The following is a 15,906-nucleotide window of genomic DNA, read 5'->3' as shown; positions in this document are numbered from 1 at the left end:
CACAAATACAAATGATTTGAACTCGTAATTTTAGTTCAGTTATCGTAATACTGATAGCAATTTGAAATAAAACAATGTTTAGTTAAGTAGGTATTATAACAAATTAAATTATTTGCGTTAAACTTTCTTATCTTTATGACGATAGTATTTTTAATGTGCGATGAACTTAGATAAATATAATATGAATTACATTTTAAATAAAGTGATATATTTTTTTTTCAATGTAATATTCACAGGATACTGCGAGTAACGTTATAATTATTTTTTTGTAGTTTTCGCAAGTACAAAAAAGTAGTGAAACGTATGAAACCCTTCTGATATTAAACTGCCGATTAAACCACGGCCATATATAACCCATCTCCAAACATAACTGGGATCCTGAAGCTGAATACAGTTAGCTTCTCCTTATAATAAGTCATATGTCGATCTTGAATAATACAACTACATAATGAAACATAATATAACCACACTAACAATGATTGCTGCTGATAAACTAAGGCTTAAGGCCCGTTTTGCACTGGTTTATAAAAGAATACAGCATAATATATGGGACAATTGTACATGAAGTACCTATAAGTTTATTTTCAGTAAATAAATTATTAGCGTTAGATTTCTATGCAAAACAATTTTTATGTAAATTGAACATAATGTTAAAAATAATCATATGTAAGTTTAAATACTTTTAGTGACCAAATATCACAGTCGGTAAACATTATAATTTAAATAGAAATTGTTTAATGGTCGTTGATCAGCTGAATCTCCATTTGATCCAAACAGTCGAACCCTTCGATTTTGCCGTTAGCACCAGCGAACTGAAATAAAATGACAACATTTTATTATTTCTTCACTTAAATCAATTGAAAAGTATCGAATTTGTATTGTGACTATGAGGACATAGCTTATTGTCACGTTGTTACTCATTGGGTTTAAGAAACAAATTATCACTCGGTTTTATGACAAAGTAAACGTTTTTCAGATAATCTATATAGTCCATACGCAGTGATATCATAGGAGCTTAAATTTCCTCCGTCAGCGAGGTTAAAATCCCAGGTGCCTCTGATTTTTTAAATTAATATGCGTATCAGATTAATTAATCTCTCGCTTAAACAGTGTAGAAAAACATTGTGGTCTCCTACATGCCTGAGATTTGTTAAAAAAGTTTTCAAGGCTTGGTGAAGTCTACCAAGCCGCACTTGGTATGCGCGGTGGACTACACCCTTCCTATCCTGAAAGAACACCCAGCAGTGACACAGTAATTGGTTGATGATGAGATACTGGATAATATTCCTTGAAATTAAAGTAGCAGAGAGAGTTTAAGTCAGTATGTGCCTTTACTGTTCCATAAAATAAAATATCATCAAAGAATGTCATTTATTAAATATTTCATTAAATACTCACTTGCAGATTTAAACAAACGCTAAAATGTATCAGTGAATAGATTATACTTCGCAAATATACACGAACTAATGAAGTGGAACAGTAAAATTCCTCTACAAATTGTAATCCAACAAATAGTTGAATAGGTAAGTGGCGCGTCAGTGTTTACCTATTCGAGTATGGTAATTCTAAAAGCACTAACATGAACCCACTTTTAGTTTTAGGGCATGCGTACACTGGATTTGAGTGTCGATGATTTTTGAACCGTATTTCATGCGGCCTGTAGTAATAGGACAAAACACGGGAAAATCGGAATTTTGTACTTGGTGAGAGCTCTTCTTGATTTGATACTTTTTGATTCTGAAGGCGGCTGCACCATCGCCACACCTATTTCTACATCATAATAGCACTGTTAAGCGCTGCCGTGTTTTGGTTTGAAGGGTGTGCTAAGGAAGACATACTTTTCCGAGGCGTGCCAGCTTAGTCCTTAGAAGTAGTAGCGGATCTGTGGCCGCCCTCAGGTAGAAATATCTAATCCTATCTGGGGTTGATGACAGATATCCATGGGCGGCAGTAGCCAATTACCATCAGGTGCACTGCATGCTCGTCTGCTAATCCTATAAATTAAAAAATATCAGAACGACCTAGATAGGACTTAAGTCCAACTTCGGTTACATCTAGATATGGGCGACTTGGTCCTCAGAAATTATAATTTATTATCACATCTATTATACACTTCACGTAGAACCCCTGTTTTAAATGTAGTGTTTTACAGATGTCCATGGACGATAATTAGAATAACTACGCACTCATATGTTACTCCCAAAAACGGATTCGCATATCACTGAACCAGATTAGGTATTTATAAACTCGGGGTTACGTTTTACTGACGACGTTGATCTTAAGTGAAGTTATCATATTTTTACACAAGGGAACTTTAAATATATTTGTTATTAAATTAATAGACAAAATGACACGTCATACTATGACGGAATTTCGATATCCACGTCGATCTAAAGCTCATGAAAGTATAACTGCTCTTGATCTTGATTTTGGATGAACTGATGATATAACAATCCATAATGTATAACCTAAAATGTTGACAAATCCTGATAATTTAATACATTGGTGTTTTGTAAAAGTCAGGTGTGAATCTAAAATGTCGGAGAATCGTATGTCTCTAGACAGAAACGAACCTAGATGAAACTTGTTCTATTAAGAAAAAAATGAGTGAAAATGTTTTGTTCACATATTTGTATAAAAAAATCCGCTGATATGGGACAATCCTGCGATCCAGTACTACGATTTGGAATTATGTGTACGCCTGGCGTTAACATTTGTTGCCTGTACAAATACGAATGTTGGAGTTTGTTCACTAACTTTAAGTATAAAGTCAAACAGGAAAGTTTCCGAGTATGGATGCGAATTACCTTTACGTACCGTTGCTTCGAAATAAATAGGAGTTTTGAAGATGGGCCTTTTTCAAAAGGATTTTCCTCGGGTACTCATCGTAAAAGATTTAACTAATTGAATAAAAGAGGATAATGGCTGGATTTAGAAAATTTGACTGCCCATTATAAGAGTCGAGTTTCCCGATCCCGGATAAATATAACGAATGTAAATTTTTGGGTTATATTATATCGAGAGAGAAAATAAATTAGTAATTATTTCGTACCTTAAAAATGTTTAACGTTACATTTTTCCTAAGCCGTCTTTTAATCTGGCGAAATTTCCTAAAACTAATTTTCATATTATTATACTTAAAATAAATAATAATATTGTGATATTAAAATTTTTGGATTTGAAATTAAACATCTAAATTTTGCTTCAAAAATGTATTGTAAAATTTTAAACACTTACAGTTAAGTAATTATTATTACAAGTCATTCTTATTTATTTCGAAATAACTTAAAAAAAAAAACAAAAAAATATTTTATTTTACCTTCATACTATTTGCCATACCACATATTGTTTAAAACACTTGTTACAATAAGTAATTGTGGAAAACATAAAGTATGCAAATTAAGCAAATATTACTCATATAATTGCATGAAAAAACGTTGTTTTTCATTTGTTTAAGAAAACAAATGAAGATATTCTTTTAAATATTAAAATAACATGTAAACCAAAAGTTATTTTTATAATGAAGCCCATACAAACGGACCCACATTTTAAAGCTTTTTTCGAAGTCAGAATTGTTAACTAATTAGTCAGTTTTAATAGCCAAGTCAATCAGTACTCAAAAAAGTAGCAGACATAAATGCACTGAACCTGCTGATAGTCACCACTACCACGAACACCTGTACCCTTACCATGAGTTTTTACGTTTTGACAAATATGTCTGTTTTGGTATTTGTTTACGTATTGGCCCATACTATTTCCAAGTTCTGACACAATCCGTAATCCGGCGCTGATTGGAAATTGTATGGGAAAATACGTAAACAAATACCAAAACAGTCATATTTGTCAAAAAGCAAAAACTCCTGGTAAGGGTACTGTAACCAACTCCGATAAGAACTGAAGTCCTACATGAAGTCGATCACTGAGAAAGTTTAAACTCTTAAAGGAAGTGCCACCCGTCCCTCTTAGTTCTAAATTTGGGCTTGTAAGTCTGTTTTACCACAATGTTGAACAAAATAGTGTTACACTGATTGCAATGTGTGCGTTGGCGAAAAAACGTGTAAGCGCCGTAGGCGAATAAGGAAATTTTACAAACATTTTTCCTACATAAATATAATAAAGCTTATATAAGTTTGTAAAGGTTCTCCTACATTAATAAAATTATAAAAATAAATCCGACGAAACGGGTGGATGGTTACTAAAGTGTGCTTGCTTTTAGAACGTTACCACATTAACGCTATTCTGAGTAGCCATCGAATCCATAATTTCGCGTTCATCGCCGTTCAAATCGAAAGTACTAAAATACCTTAACTAAAATACCGTAACTCACTTTACCTTTATTTATTCTATAGAATTGGAAGTGCCTTCAAATTTCTCTTCCTCCTGTCCCAGCACTATATCGATTATCCTTACCAAAAAGTTGAGATACGGCAGTATAGCGTTCATCTGAGCGTTGAGCATCTGATCCTCTGTCTCGAGGTCGGATATCACTCGTGCTAGATGGTAGTTGACAGCATCAGATCCATTATTGACGTACAGCTGGAGTCGGTTCTCCGACCCAGTTTGCGTGCCGGACTCTGTGTCGCTCGTTTGTGTTGGAAGACATTGGGTCTGTAAACATATATAGTTAAGTGTCACAGATCGAATCCGAACACCAATTTAACTCACGAAGGTTTTAAGTGGCAGTAAAGGATCGGTCCATATGAGTGTAATTACTGACAAAAATTTGGTAGTTACTGTTACAATCTAATATAATTTATATATATATTTAACAATAAATTGAAAATCTATGTGATTAATGCATTTAATTAATGTTACATGTATTTATTTTTTACTTTGAAACTATTTCGTAGATTTACTTGGCAAACATTTCAGTCGTGCCTTGAATACTTCCAGGAGTACCTACGAGTACTATTATTATACTTGTGTTCGGTACAGGTGGAAATGTATGGCTGTATGCCAAGCACTCAAATGTGGAAGCAAGGCTTTAGGTATTGATTCGATTGCAGGCTTAACTAAATGTAACATCAAAATGAATGATGTTTACAATAAAATTTGAATTGCAGTAAATCAAAAACAATTTCTATTGATAACGTTGACATTTTGTATTGTTTACATTTTTTTCTTACTAAAATTGCATAAAAAAAAATATTGTAATAATTTTATTCTATTTTTGATAAATTGGAAAGAGGTGGCTTCACATGAGGACTTTTTACAAAGGGTCTAGCAATTAAATAACACATTTTTTTCGAGACGTAAGGATACAGTTGAAAATTTCAATTATTTCGCTACAAAAGTAAATTGCCTTGATATTATTATATAGTCTGAATAAACCAACAAAGCTATAGTTTTTGTAAATAAAATCAAAATATCCTGTATATTTCCAATTTTAAATATTCGCAACACTCACGTAATAAATGACGGAGACTAACAATAAAACGGCACTAAACTTGAACATTTTTGCTGAATTAACAAGACCAGCACTATGCATGTAATGAACTAAAAGGGGTTTATATTAACACCTGTTTAAATACAGTGTCGTGTTAGTGTACAGCAAACGCATCAAAAGTCACGTTCAAGTTCAAAATTATCTGGTGTACGTGGTAAACGAAATGTGGCTGAAATTAAAAATTATCTACTGTTAGAATGTATGTTTTTGTACTTTGTTTTGCATAATAAAAGTGAGTCAAGATTTCGGACGTAAATAATTTTCTATAATTTTCGTGTTATTAGAGAAGGTCGGGGTGGAAGTTTTGACAGGCGGTAGAAAAGTTCGGCCGGGGCGTTATCATCGTCAAACCTATTTTTAGCGTGATGCAATTCTTGCGGTTTCTATGTGGATGCTAATTTAATTAACACATAATTAACACATAAGGCAACCTTCTTAGTCCTAAGGAATGGCGACACGTCTGGGATAGGCTTTAAAACCCCTTTTCTACATGGAGTAGGTAACAACTGTCCACAGGAGGTAGTGAACAAATACCATCAGATAGCGCATGTTCGTTGCTGGTTTAACTAGCATTAATAGCACATATAAAAATGGGATAATTGGGAAATATTGGTGTCGGTCGGTTATCTTTTTTCGGTTTTCATTTGGCTTATGCCGATTTTTTTGTTCGGTTTATCTTGCGTACGTGGCAAATGTCCGAATTATGTGTCATATTTCGAAGTAATCAAACTTACGACACAATTATTGCAGTTTATTTGGAAATTAAAAAATCGTTTATTATGAATGCAAAGATTAATCAGGTTCTTCAATATTTTTGTTTTGTTTTGGTACTGTTTTTTGTTAGTTTATCAATACAACACGTAAACATTTTTTGTCACAAAAAATATTTTATGAAATTTGTTTAGGTAGATATACAGTCGGAGATCCTAGGTACATGCTTCAAATAAATACCGTTTAAGCCTATTATTTTAATATCAATGATGCGTAAATAAATAGGAAAAAGGTAATTACAAAATATCTTTATTTGTTGCTTTCAAACTATCAAAAACATTTCATCATGCTTAAATCACTTCTTGGTATTAGTTTATTATTGACACTACACTGTCGTTTAATATAAATAGATGAGTTTGCTTCGACTCTAAGATAACTTCAATAAACTTTCTTATCAAATCAGCATTTAATTGTTATAATGATAATTGCTAATTAAAGTTAGTATCTGGAACAAGTTAGTGTATAGGTTAGGATAGGTTAGGTTATAAGTTATAACCTTGAACGTCACTATCAATCAAATAAATCACTTTTAAGCAAAGTCAGGAAGCACCACTCCTTAGTCCATTGTCGATTAGTAAGTGTTTGCATAATTAGAGAAACAATTACTTTATCGTAATGTTTACTTATTTCCTCTGTATCTGAGAACGTGACAACAGCGTGCTTAGAAATGACTCCATTGGTATAAACAGACACGTAAATAGATAAACGATGATTAAATATGGGTGATGTAGGTTTTAATTGAATCATAACTATAAATTTTATCAGTAACAATATGGTTTTATTTTATATAGAAGTATGATCATACAGTACATCTGATGGCAAATAGACATCGCCGCCCTTGGATATCAGCTATCAACTCCAGATAAGATTAGAGTCCTATTTAAGGTTGGCCAAAGATACGTTTCTACCCCTGAGGACTTAATTTACACGCCTCGGATGTCTACTTTGCCACACTATTAATGCTTTGTTGTTATAAGTCAGAAATAGGTGTGGCGGCGGTGTTGCTGGAGGATGGGGTCTACCACCTTCAATATATAAAATATCGGCAAAATTTATTTTATTTAAATCGTAACTTTAACAACCATTAAACTTGCAGTGCTTCCACTAATGCTTAACAATACTCAGTATAACTTTTCATTTCAGATTACTCTTTACAAGCCAGTCATTAGCGCGTAAAGCCACACACATAGAGCTAGTCGCCGAATATAATCACGTTACCTAATTTCAATTTCACATGTGACATTTGGTCCGGGACATAGGCCTGGTGCAATATGGGCCGTTAATTATGGTTTTGATTATTTATCACGCGATAAATCTCGCTGGCAGAGGGTGGTGTCATCACTGCTTAGCTGTTAACCAATTAACTCGAATGTTATACTCAACCAATATTAATTTTTAACACGCTTTTATTAGCTTGGGTTGTATGTATGTATGTAGGTATGTATGTAAGTAACGAGTAACGGAATCTTTGAACCTGATTTATATCCACTTTGAACGTTCAGTTTAATTCAAATTTTTGAGGAATTATCATAAACCGATGACAATACACGATTTTAATAATTTTGTACCTTTGTCCTTGTCAACATCCTCAGGATTAACGATTTTCGACGATTTTGTGGAAAAAGTGTGGGGCACTTTTCGAATCTGATAAATTTACTGTTCCTTAATTGATTCTTACATTGAAAATTATTCTGTACTTTTTAGTTGATTTTATCATAAAAGCGTGTTTTTTAGTTTTTTTATTAATAAATTCATACGGTTTTTATAAGTAGCTACACCGGTCGTCTCTATTGTTAAAATAAAAGTATATTTCTTGGATTACATTTTAAGCGTGTATTTTACTTTCATCTGCACTCTTTTGAACGGTAATGGGTAATCTGCGCATTGAAATTTTTTACATATTACGATTACGATGAAATAATCATCGTTATTATACTGAAATGTATGCACACTTCTATGTACAGGATTCCCCTCATAATGAGAAGAACTAAAACCTATACTTTTTAATGCGATAATTTAATTCTAATTAGCACTTTACCTCTTAAACTCGCATATGGTTAGGATTTGAACCATGAATGCCTAATGCACATTGTTTACAAGATGATCGAACAGGAATGTTAGAATTTCCGTCGAATCGTACACCGTAGAAATATATAATATATCTACTAATCAATTTGATTTTGATAGCACAGAAAAAAATTGAGCTTGGAATTCTTGTATTTGTCTCACGGAAAAGCATATGGTGCCAAAATTCAACTCATTTGGTCCAGCAGTTTGGAATCGACTAGTATGACAGACGGACGGAGAGATACCCGAGTGATCCTAAAAGGGTTCCATTTTCTTTCGTACGGAACCCTAACAGTGGCCAACAGTGAAAAGCAGAATTCATACCGCGATCAAGCTTCACGTATGTTTTTATTCCCGGCTAATTCCCAAATGCGCAGATTTTACATCAACAGTCCCATCACGTACACAATATCATGCTGTAATGGTACAAAGGAAATCATATCATGAGACACTCATTAGTCCTCATCAAAGGAAGGGCTCAATCGTTATGTGCGACGCCCAAACGTTTATTGGGGTCACCATCAATTTGCTGCTTTAAGGATGCTCTTTTTTTATTTTTTATGTGGTTTAAGCAGAAAAATATTACTACTGTGACCTAGAACTATATGTAATTTGGAACGTGGGTCCTGAAATTGATCACAAATGTATTGTTTTCGCTGACTATAATCATTATAAATACTACCTGATTAACTATGTTGAACTAGTAATAGCGCTACTTTGGTTTGAACGATTTGGTAATGCGCCTAATATACCTACATATGTATCTAATATACGTATGTACGAGCAATGTTGAGTTTGTAATAAGATTTCTGTTGTATTTAGAATAATTTAGGGGCCAATGGACTACAGTAACCAGTTAATATGAAGACAAGATGCTTGTTTGCTCTGTTCCTATCGCTTAACAAAGTAAAGAAGAAATAAATTATAAAGGGTTTGCGATTCTGTATCAATTTATTTTATATGTCAGTGACGGTAAGAGTGTACGCATTCTTAATTAATGAAATTCGCAATTCCTTGTCACCCGACAACATATGTATGAGCGTCACGTAAACGTGTCGACTCGGGTAGCATATTCTGGTACAAAGGATGTGCGGCAAACTCGGTTAAACTAGAGAAGATAGGGCATAAAATTCCACACAGTTTTCTTTCAAGAAAATTGAATATTCATGTCGGTACGATCTACCCTGATACAAAAGCGATAAAACCTCCACATTGAAAAGCGAATTTTTCAAACTTTCCGCACGAGTTTGCTCTTTGTAATCGAACTCGTATCGAAACTCACGTCCATTATATTGCTTCAGAGGAAATAACGAATAGAGTACTTAATAGAATTACGTTCTTATACTAATTAATATATTTTGTGTGTGTGTGTTTTTAATATACGTAAAACAGACATAATGCCTGTAATAAGTATAACGGCATTATCAAAGCTTATGAAACATGTCATGATTTGCGATATACTCGTAATATCTTGTTTATTGCTACGAGTATGATGAGCATATACGCAGTTCACCTGATAGTAAGTGGTCACGTCTACTCGTGGTCATCTACAACTAGTCTACAACAAGCTAGTCAACTCCATATAAAGCTACGTAGAATAGGGATTCTATATGAAACCGCTCACCGTAAGTCAGACGACATGCTTCCAACGAAACGCAAGAGCTACACTAGAAATAGACGTGGGACTGGTACCCCACTGGTAGAACCTTACTGATTCTGCCACTTTTAAAATTAATATTCAGTATAAAGTATTCAAACCCACCTATTTCTGCCTCATAACAGCAGTGTTGAGCGCTGCTGTGTTCTGGTTTGAAGGGTATGGTAAGGGAGACATACTTTTGCGAGGCATTCCGGCTGCAGTAGCCACTTACCATCAGGTGGACAACATGCTCGTCCTATACTCCTATATTATAAAAAAATACTCTCTATGATGCTCTCTAAAACAATCTGATCATCCTCATCTAAACTCAATCAAAATCTATAAGAACCCAAATAATATATCAAATGGAAATAATAAACACTAGAAAATGTTTCTCAACTTTTATAAGGGCCTATTAAATCGCCCTAATCTTACAAGGCTCACGGTATTAACTATCTACTTCCAAACTTTTTCACTTAACCTTGTGGTTCGTTACAAAAATACAGGCAATTTTATTGGACAAACAAGATAATATAGCGATGAACCGGGATAAGCGACTAATTGGGTGATCGTAAAATTGGGTAAAAAAATATTATTGGTATACAGTAAAGCTGCCTTAGCCGCTACACGGATTGAAAGATTTAGTTCCGATTTTAATGTAAAAGTTTATTGATCACATTGCTATTTTTACCCGACTGCGGTTTTCAAGTGTATTTCTGTAATCGTATGTGACATTTTTGGCCTTGTCAAGCAAAAATAGCTTGAAGGATTTTAAGTCACTCTTTTTATTTTTCCTTCAATTCATTTCAAACATCGTGAGGAAACCTACATATCTGAGAGATTTATAAAAAAAAATCTCAAAGGTATGTGAAGTCTACCAATACGCACTTGGCCAGCGCGGTGGACTATGGCCTAATCCTTCTCATTATGAGAGGAGACCCGTGCCCAGCAGTGGGACAGTAATGGGTTGACGATGATATAATCTGATGACGAGTAATAATATGCATTTTTTTTTCAAAATCCGTTATTTAAGTTGGATGATAGAATTAGACGAATTATTTTATCTCTTTTACACGTTTGTTCCTTAAAAATACTAATACTGTAAAATACCTACACATTTTATTACAACTAACAAAGGATAGTAAGATGAATAGGTAGTAAAACTTTATGTAAACTGCGCCCATGACAATTCTTTGAGAGTAATACGGGTGTTCACTTCAAACTTTGTACGGACCTTAATAAGATTTATCTTAAGGCTTATCTCGCTCCCTTGTTTGTCGACAGTACTTGGCCTTTGCATAGTTCAAGGATAACTACGATTTATGGATTAAACTTTAATTGGGATCATAACCGATGTATGTAAATACCTAAATCGAATTGAAGTTTCTTTGTTAATGTCTAAACTAATTTTATTACTGTATCCCTTTAAACAAATTCTAACTTATACACATAGGTACCTATATAAAATATTTTTTGTTATTGTTATTATTTTTTTAACCGGTAGATCTAAATACTTACTGCCGCCCGTAGTTATCTATAAACGATCCCAGATAATATTAGAATCCAACAGTGCTATCCCTGCAGACTAAATTGGAACGCCTTGGATAAATATGTCTCCCTAACCACATCTTCAATCCAGAACACAGAGCATTTAACAGATTGTATTAAAGGTTATATTTTATTCAGGGAAATACAGGAGACAGCGCCTCGAATACATACAAAAAAATCAATGGGTTGCACTCCTGCATGTATTGCGCTATCGTACACAAACGACAATTTATATTACATCAAAAATCTTACGAATTTTTGATCAGGTCACGTGTCCTGACGCGAGTTTTACATTTTTACCCATCACAAAAAGTGCACAGCGCCGCTAAAGAAGCTTTTACCTCAAAAATAGTAAGGTAAATAAGGTATTTACTACAGATATTTAACTTACGATTTTCAGATTAAACTTGGCAGTAAATCTGAAGAAACTATCTCTTTTTGTGTTACAGTCTCGTATTAATCTAAAACACCTGCTGTCGACTGCAACTTAATTAAATAATCTATCGAGAACGGAAGCAATCTAATCTCGTATATGTAGACATAGTAATTGAAAAATCTTTTAAATTACATATATTTTACAAGAGACGACTCTATAATGATAGCCTATATGTTTGAAATTTGGTCCATCATATGAGAGGTTCGGGCTTCGAATCAGACGTGCATAGTGCATACTTCTGAGTTTTCGCTGTTATGTACAAGTAACTTATCACTTATTTTAACAGTGAAGGAATACTGTGTACAGTGAATTTTAATTCTGTGAAAAAATATTCTCCAAGATATAAAGTAATTAAAACCAATACCTACCATGACCCTTCTTGTCGTTAATTTAGTAAAAACATCGCAAGTACTTTTTACTACTAACAATTCTGGTAACTATTTGCAAATTAAGTTTCATTACTAAAATCAAAACCGTTTGATACCTAAAAACTATATAGACCATGTAGGTCTAGTAGTAAAAGACTCTTTGACTACATTTCGCTTAGTTAAAATCCCAAGAGACTTACTAACTATGCAGAGTCCACTAACTCCAAATCTGTTTCCTAATGATCGCCACTAAGGGAAAGGAAATGGAGAAAAAAGAGGCTTTTCGAATCAGAGCGTTTGACGTTACGTAAGAGCTTGGATTAAGAACCCTCGATATTTTCTAGGTGACTCTCAGATCAAAAAATGGACTTATTTCGAACAATTACTGAAGAATACCGAATAAGTATAGAAATGAAATTTTCCAACCTAACTCTCAAGAATCAGTAACGCATTCTCCTTAAGTAACATGTTAATTCTATTTGGTAAGAAATCCAAGTGTTCCTGGGTGGCAATCACGACTAATAGCGGGACTGCGTGTTATTTTCTTATTTCAGTTCAGTTCCATTAAACCATACCCAAATAAAATTGGACATCACATGAAAAGTTCAGATTTGCAAATTTCACGAAATTGGCGACAAATGCAACTTGTACTAAATCGCCTAAATGCAATATTCCACATTTTTCGAAAAATGATTGTCGGAGATCGAACCCGGAACTCTCTGTTAAACCGGTATAGAGATTGCTTCAACAAACGAGCCGTCAAGTTAATATAAAGTTACGAGAACTTTCCATCGCCCGAGGAACTACCGAAAAATGAACTATATGAAATAGAATTTTCCGAATGGTTTTCCCGCTATGTGCCCATTTTTATTATTGTTTTTACCAACTGTACAGCCAAATTAAACGGGAAAAACCTTTTATTCCTGTACAACTTCATAATGAACTTTACAAATTAACTCTTGATTCAAATAATAACTTTACCCGTAATTATTGTACGAAGTTTGTTGTAATTTTACAAAGTTTGAGAATATTTTTATGTTGTCTGTTAATTAGCTTGACTCGAATAAATATACTCGTAAATGTTAGGATTCCAATAAGTTTCTACGAATTTTTTTAAAGTAACTTTGATACACAAAAAACTGTTAAACAGTTTTTGAATGATTTTTCGGCGTCACCGAATTATTATTTTTTGATATAGAAATAGATACTCCTATATTATAAAAAACATAGCAGACTAGCAGACAAACATGGATTCCACCTGACGCTTAGTGGATATCAATAATCAACCCCAGATATGATTACATTTCTACCTGAGGTTGGCCACACATGCGCTGTTACCCCGGAAGTCTAAGCTGGAATGCGTCGGAAAAGTATGTCTCTCATACCACATCCTTCAAGCCAGAATACATCAGTGCTTAACACTGCTGTTATTAGGCAGAAATACAATAAGGTGTGTGATACAATGTGATACAAATACATGAACAATGCTGTACTAAGACTATAAAATGTATTTTGCACGCCAAATATGGCAAATGTGAAAACTTTCCAATTCTGTACAACCTACTAACCACATTTATGCAAATAAATAATTATGACTTATAAGTCATAAGTGATGCTATTTTTTAACAATGTACTCGTAGTATCACACACCATTTTGCGTAACAAATATTTATGTGGATGATGAGACGATGATAACGCGACAAAAAAAGTCACGTATACGTAAATTGAACATTAAAACTTGTATGATTTTCTTGTAAACTTAGAAAAAAATAATCAAAAAAGTTTCCTGAACCAGATGACCTGGCAATAGTAAAAAAGTTATGACCTCCCCGGCAGTTAAAGGCATAATACCCGGTAGTTACATTTTAACTACGCTGAAAGAAAACAAGTAATCCGAAAAACATCCTTTTTTTACGTTGTCATTAAAAGAAAGTTAATTTTCTTTTTATTTTCTCATCCGGCGTCTTGAGGTACATTTTTTTTGGTAAATTATTGTACTTCAAGTATTAATAGGGTACTAACAATATATTAAATAGAAAACCTTTTTAAGATTATTATGCTAAGAACATTGTAAAGTAAAATTATGAATTAAAAACGAACTGAAATTACTGTATTTAAAAAAATATAATAAAGATAATTTAAAAATAAACACTAGTATACATAAAACATTTAATCTGCTAAAAAAAAGAATTTGGTGAATTAAAGTACAGTGGTGTTATTTTAGCCCAAGATAAAAAAAAATATAAGTAAATAAACTCTGGTATAACCAAACTTATTATCCACATAATTGTTCGTTACTAATTGAATTTCTGAGGCACTAATTATAGTTACAATGAACCGGGCCTATTCACCTGGGGCCCTAATAAGCTGCCGTGTTTTGCATGGTCCAATTACCCTTAACGGACCATCTTATAGGCCCTAACCTAAAGGATACAAAAACATGATGTGAAACTCTTTGTAGTTCGACAAATAGTTATAATGTTGTGTATTCATTTATAATGTAAGATATATGAGATAAAATATAAGATATAGGTATGAAAGGAAGACATACAGAAGGCATACCTATATTGTAATGCACAGAATTGATAACGTATCTGTGGCTGACCTCAGATAGGACGACAATCCCACATGCGGTCGATGACTATAGATGGCAGCGACGGCCTTCCAAAAAAAACTTTAGTTCAATCTGTTTTCAGGAGATCGATCAGTGAAGATTTATCTAACTTTCCTCCAATATCTCGTACCTACAATATCATTTCGTGAAAACTTTACATCTTTTGCTATTTTAATAAAAAAATAAACGTGAAACTGATTTGTCGACCTTGACAATGAATGCAATTTCAATGCAATTATTATTCACAATCAAAATCCAAAAACCACAAGAAATTAATGAAAATAATCTTACAATGGTGGCCAAGTAGCGATGTTGTTCATAATAACTTTGTCTAAATTTCTTTATTCTTTCACTATTAGTCGTTTAAATAAATAAGCCCCATTTACCTACAGTTTTAATACCCTGTGTTCAACATTTGGGCCAATTACCCTACAAAGGGCCGGGTCTTCATAATTTAATATCGTTTCAGGTCGTTTTACCATCGGTCTGAGGAACAACGGTAAAATAAATGAACAGACTACCTGCGCATCGTAAACATGCTGTTAAGATTTCTATGGGTTTTAGGATGATAACAACGCTCGCAATATTAGACTAGACTAGACTAATAATATTATTATGACGTGTTGAATAATATTTGAACTATTTAATGACTTTATACCTTAAACCGGACATTCATTGATATACTAAGACTCAAGTATGAGGCGACCATAGATATAGCGAAAAAAAATTAAATCTATGGAGGCGGCTTACTTATTCCTCAGGAGTTGCTTACGTACTCGTTTCCTACTTTATTGTTATAAAAAACATAGTCTTGCTTAGGTAGATCGTAGCTGAAGTACAATGATAGGCAACGTTGTGCGCGATAGTAAGTCGTAGTGGCTAAATGTCATTACGAGCAAGTTGTCGTATTGCATTGTTTAATCTTTTTTAGATGCTATAAACGGTTAGAATAGAGATAAGTATCTTATGGTGACTAGACATTGTAGTGCTCTGTGTGTTATTAATATTACGTTGAAA

The 15,906-nt window shown here is 33.5% G+C and overlaps 2 protein-coding genes across 2 annotated transcripts in view; one reads left to right on the top strand and one right to left on the bottom strand.

The window, feature by feature from the left end:
- Positions 1-15,906, top strand: part of Sol1 (CUB domain-containing protein Sol1) — a 423,482-nt gene that overhangs the window by 278,562 nt on the left and 129,014 nt on the right. The gene's annotated exons all lie outside the window — the stretch shown is intronic.
- LOC140757751 (uncharacterized) lies at positions 33-5,563 on the bottom strand. Its single transcript, XM_073093630.1, has 3 exons — positions 5,408-5,563; positions 4,411-4,608; positions 33-812 (listed from the first exon to the last, which is right to left on the bottom strand). Exons 1-3 carry the CDS (start codon positions 5,486-5,488, stop codon positions 735-737), a joined length of 357 nt encoding a protein of 118 aa, XP_072949731.1. The 5' UTR covers positions 5,489-5,563; the 3' UTR covers positions 33-734.

The sequence above is a fragment of the Epargyreus clarus genome, unplaced genomic scaffold (genome assembly GCF_041222505.1).
Source record: "Epargyreus clarus isolate Ecla_fem2 unplaced genomic scaffold, WU_Ecla_fem_2.2 ptg000005l, whole genome shotgun sequence".
Lineage (NCBI taxonomy): Eukaryota > Metazoa > Arthropoda > Insecta > Lepidoptera > Hesperiidae > Epargyreus > Epargyreus clarus.
The sequence above is the reverse complement of the archived record's forward strand: the minus strand, read 5'-3'. Positions and strand labels throughout refer to the sequence as shown.

Excerpts from the sequence above, each read along its gene's own strand:
- LOC140757751 (XM_073093630.1), bottom strand. The coding sequence starts at position 5,488 with ATGCATAGTGCTGGTCTTGTTAATTCAGCAAAAATGTTCAAGTTTAGT. Across the intron at positions 4,609-5,407 it reads TAGTCTCCGTCATTTATTAC|ACCCAATGTCTTCCAACACA; the intron begins GTGAGTGTTGCG and ends ATATGTTTACAG. Across the intron at positions 813-4,410 it reads TGCCGTATCTCAACTTTTTG|TTCGCTGGTGCTAACGGCAA; the intron begins GTAAGGATAATC and ends ATTTTATTTCAG.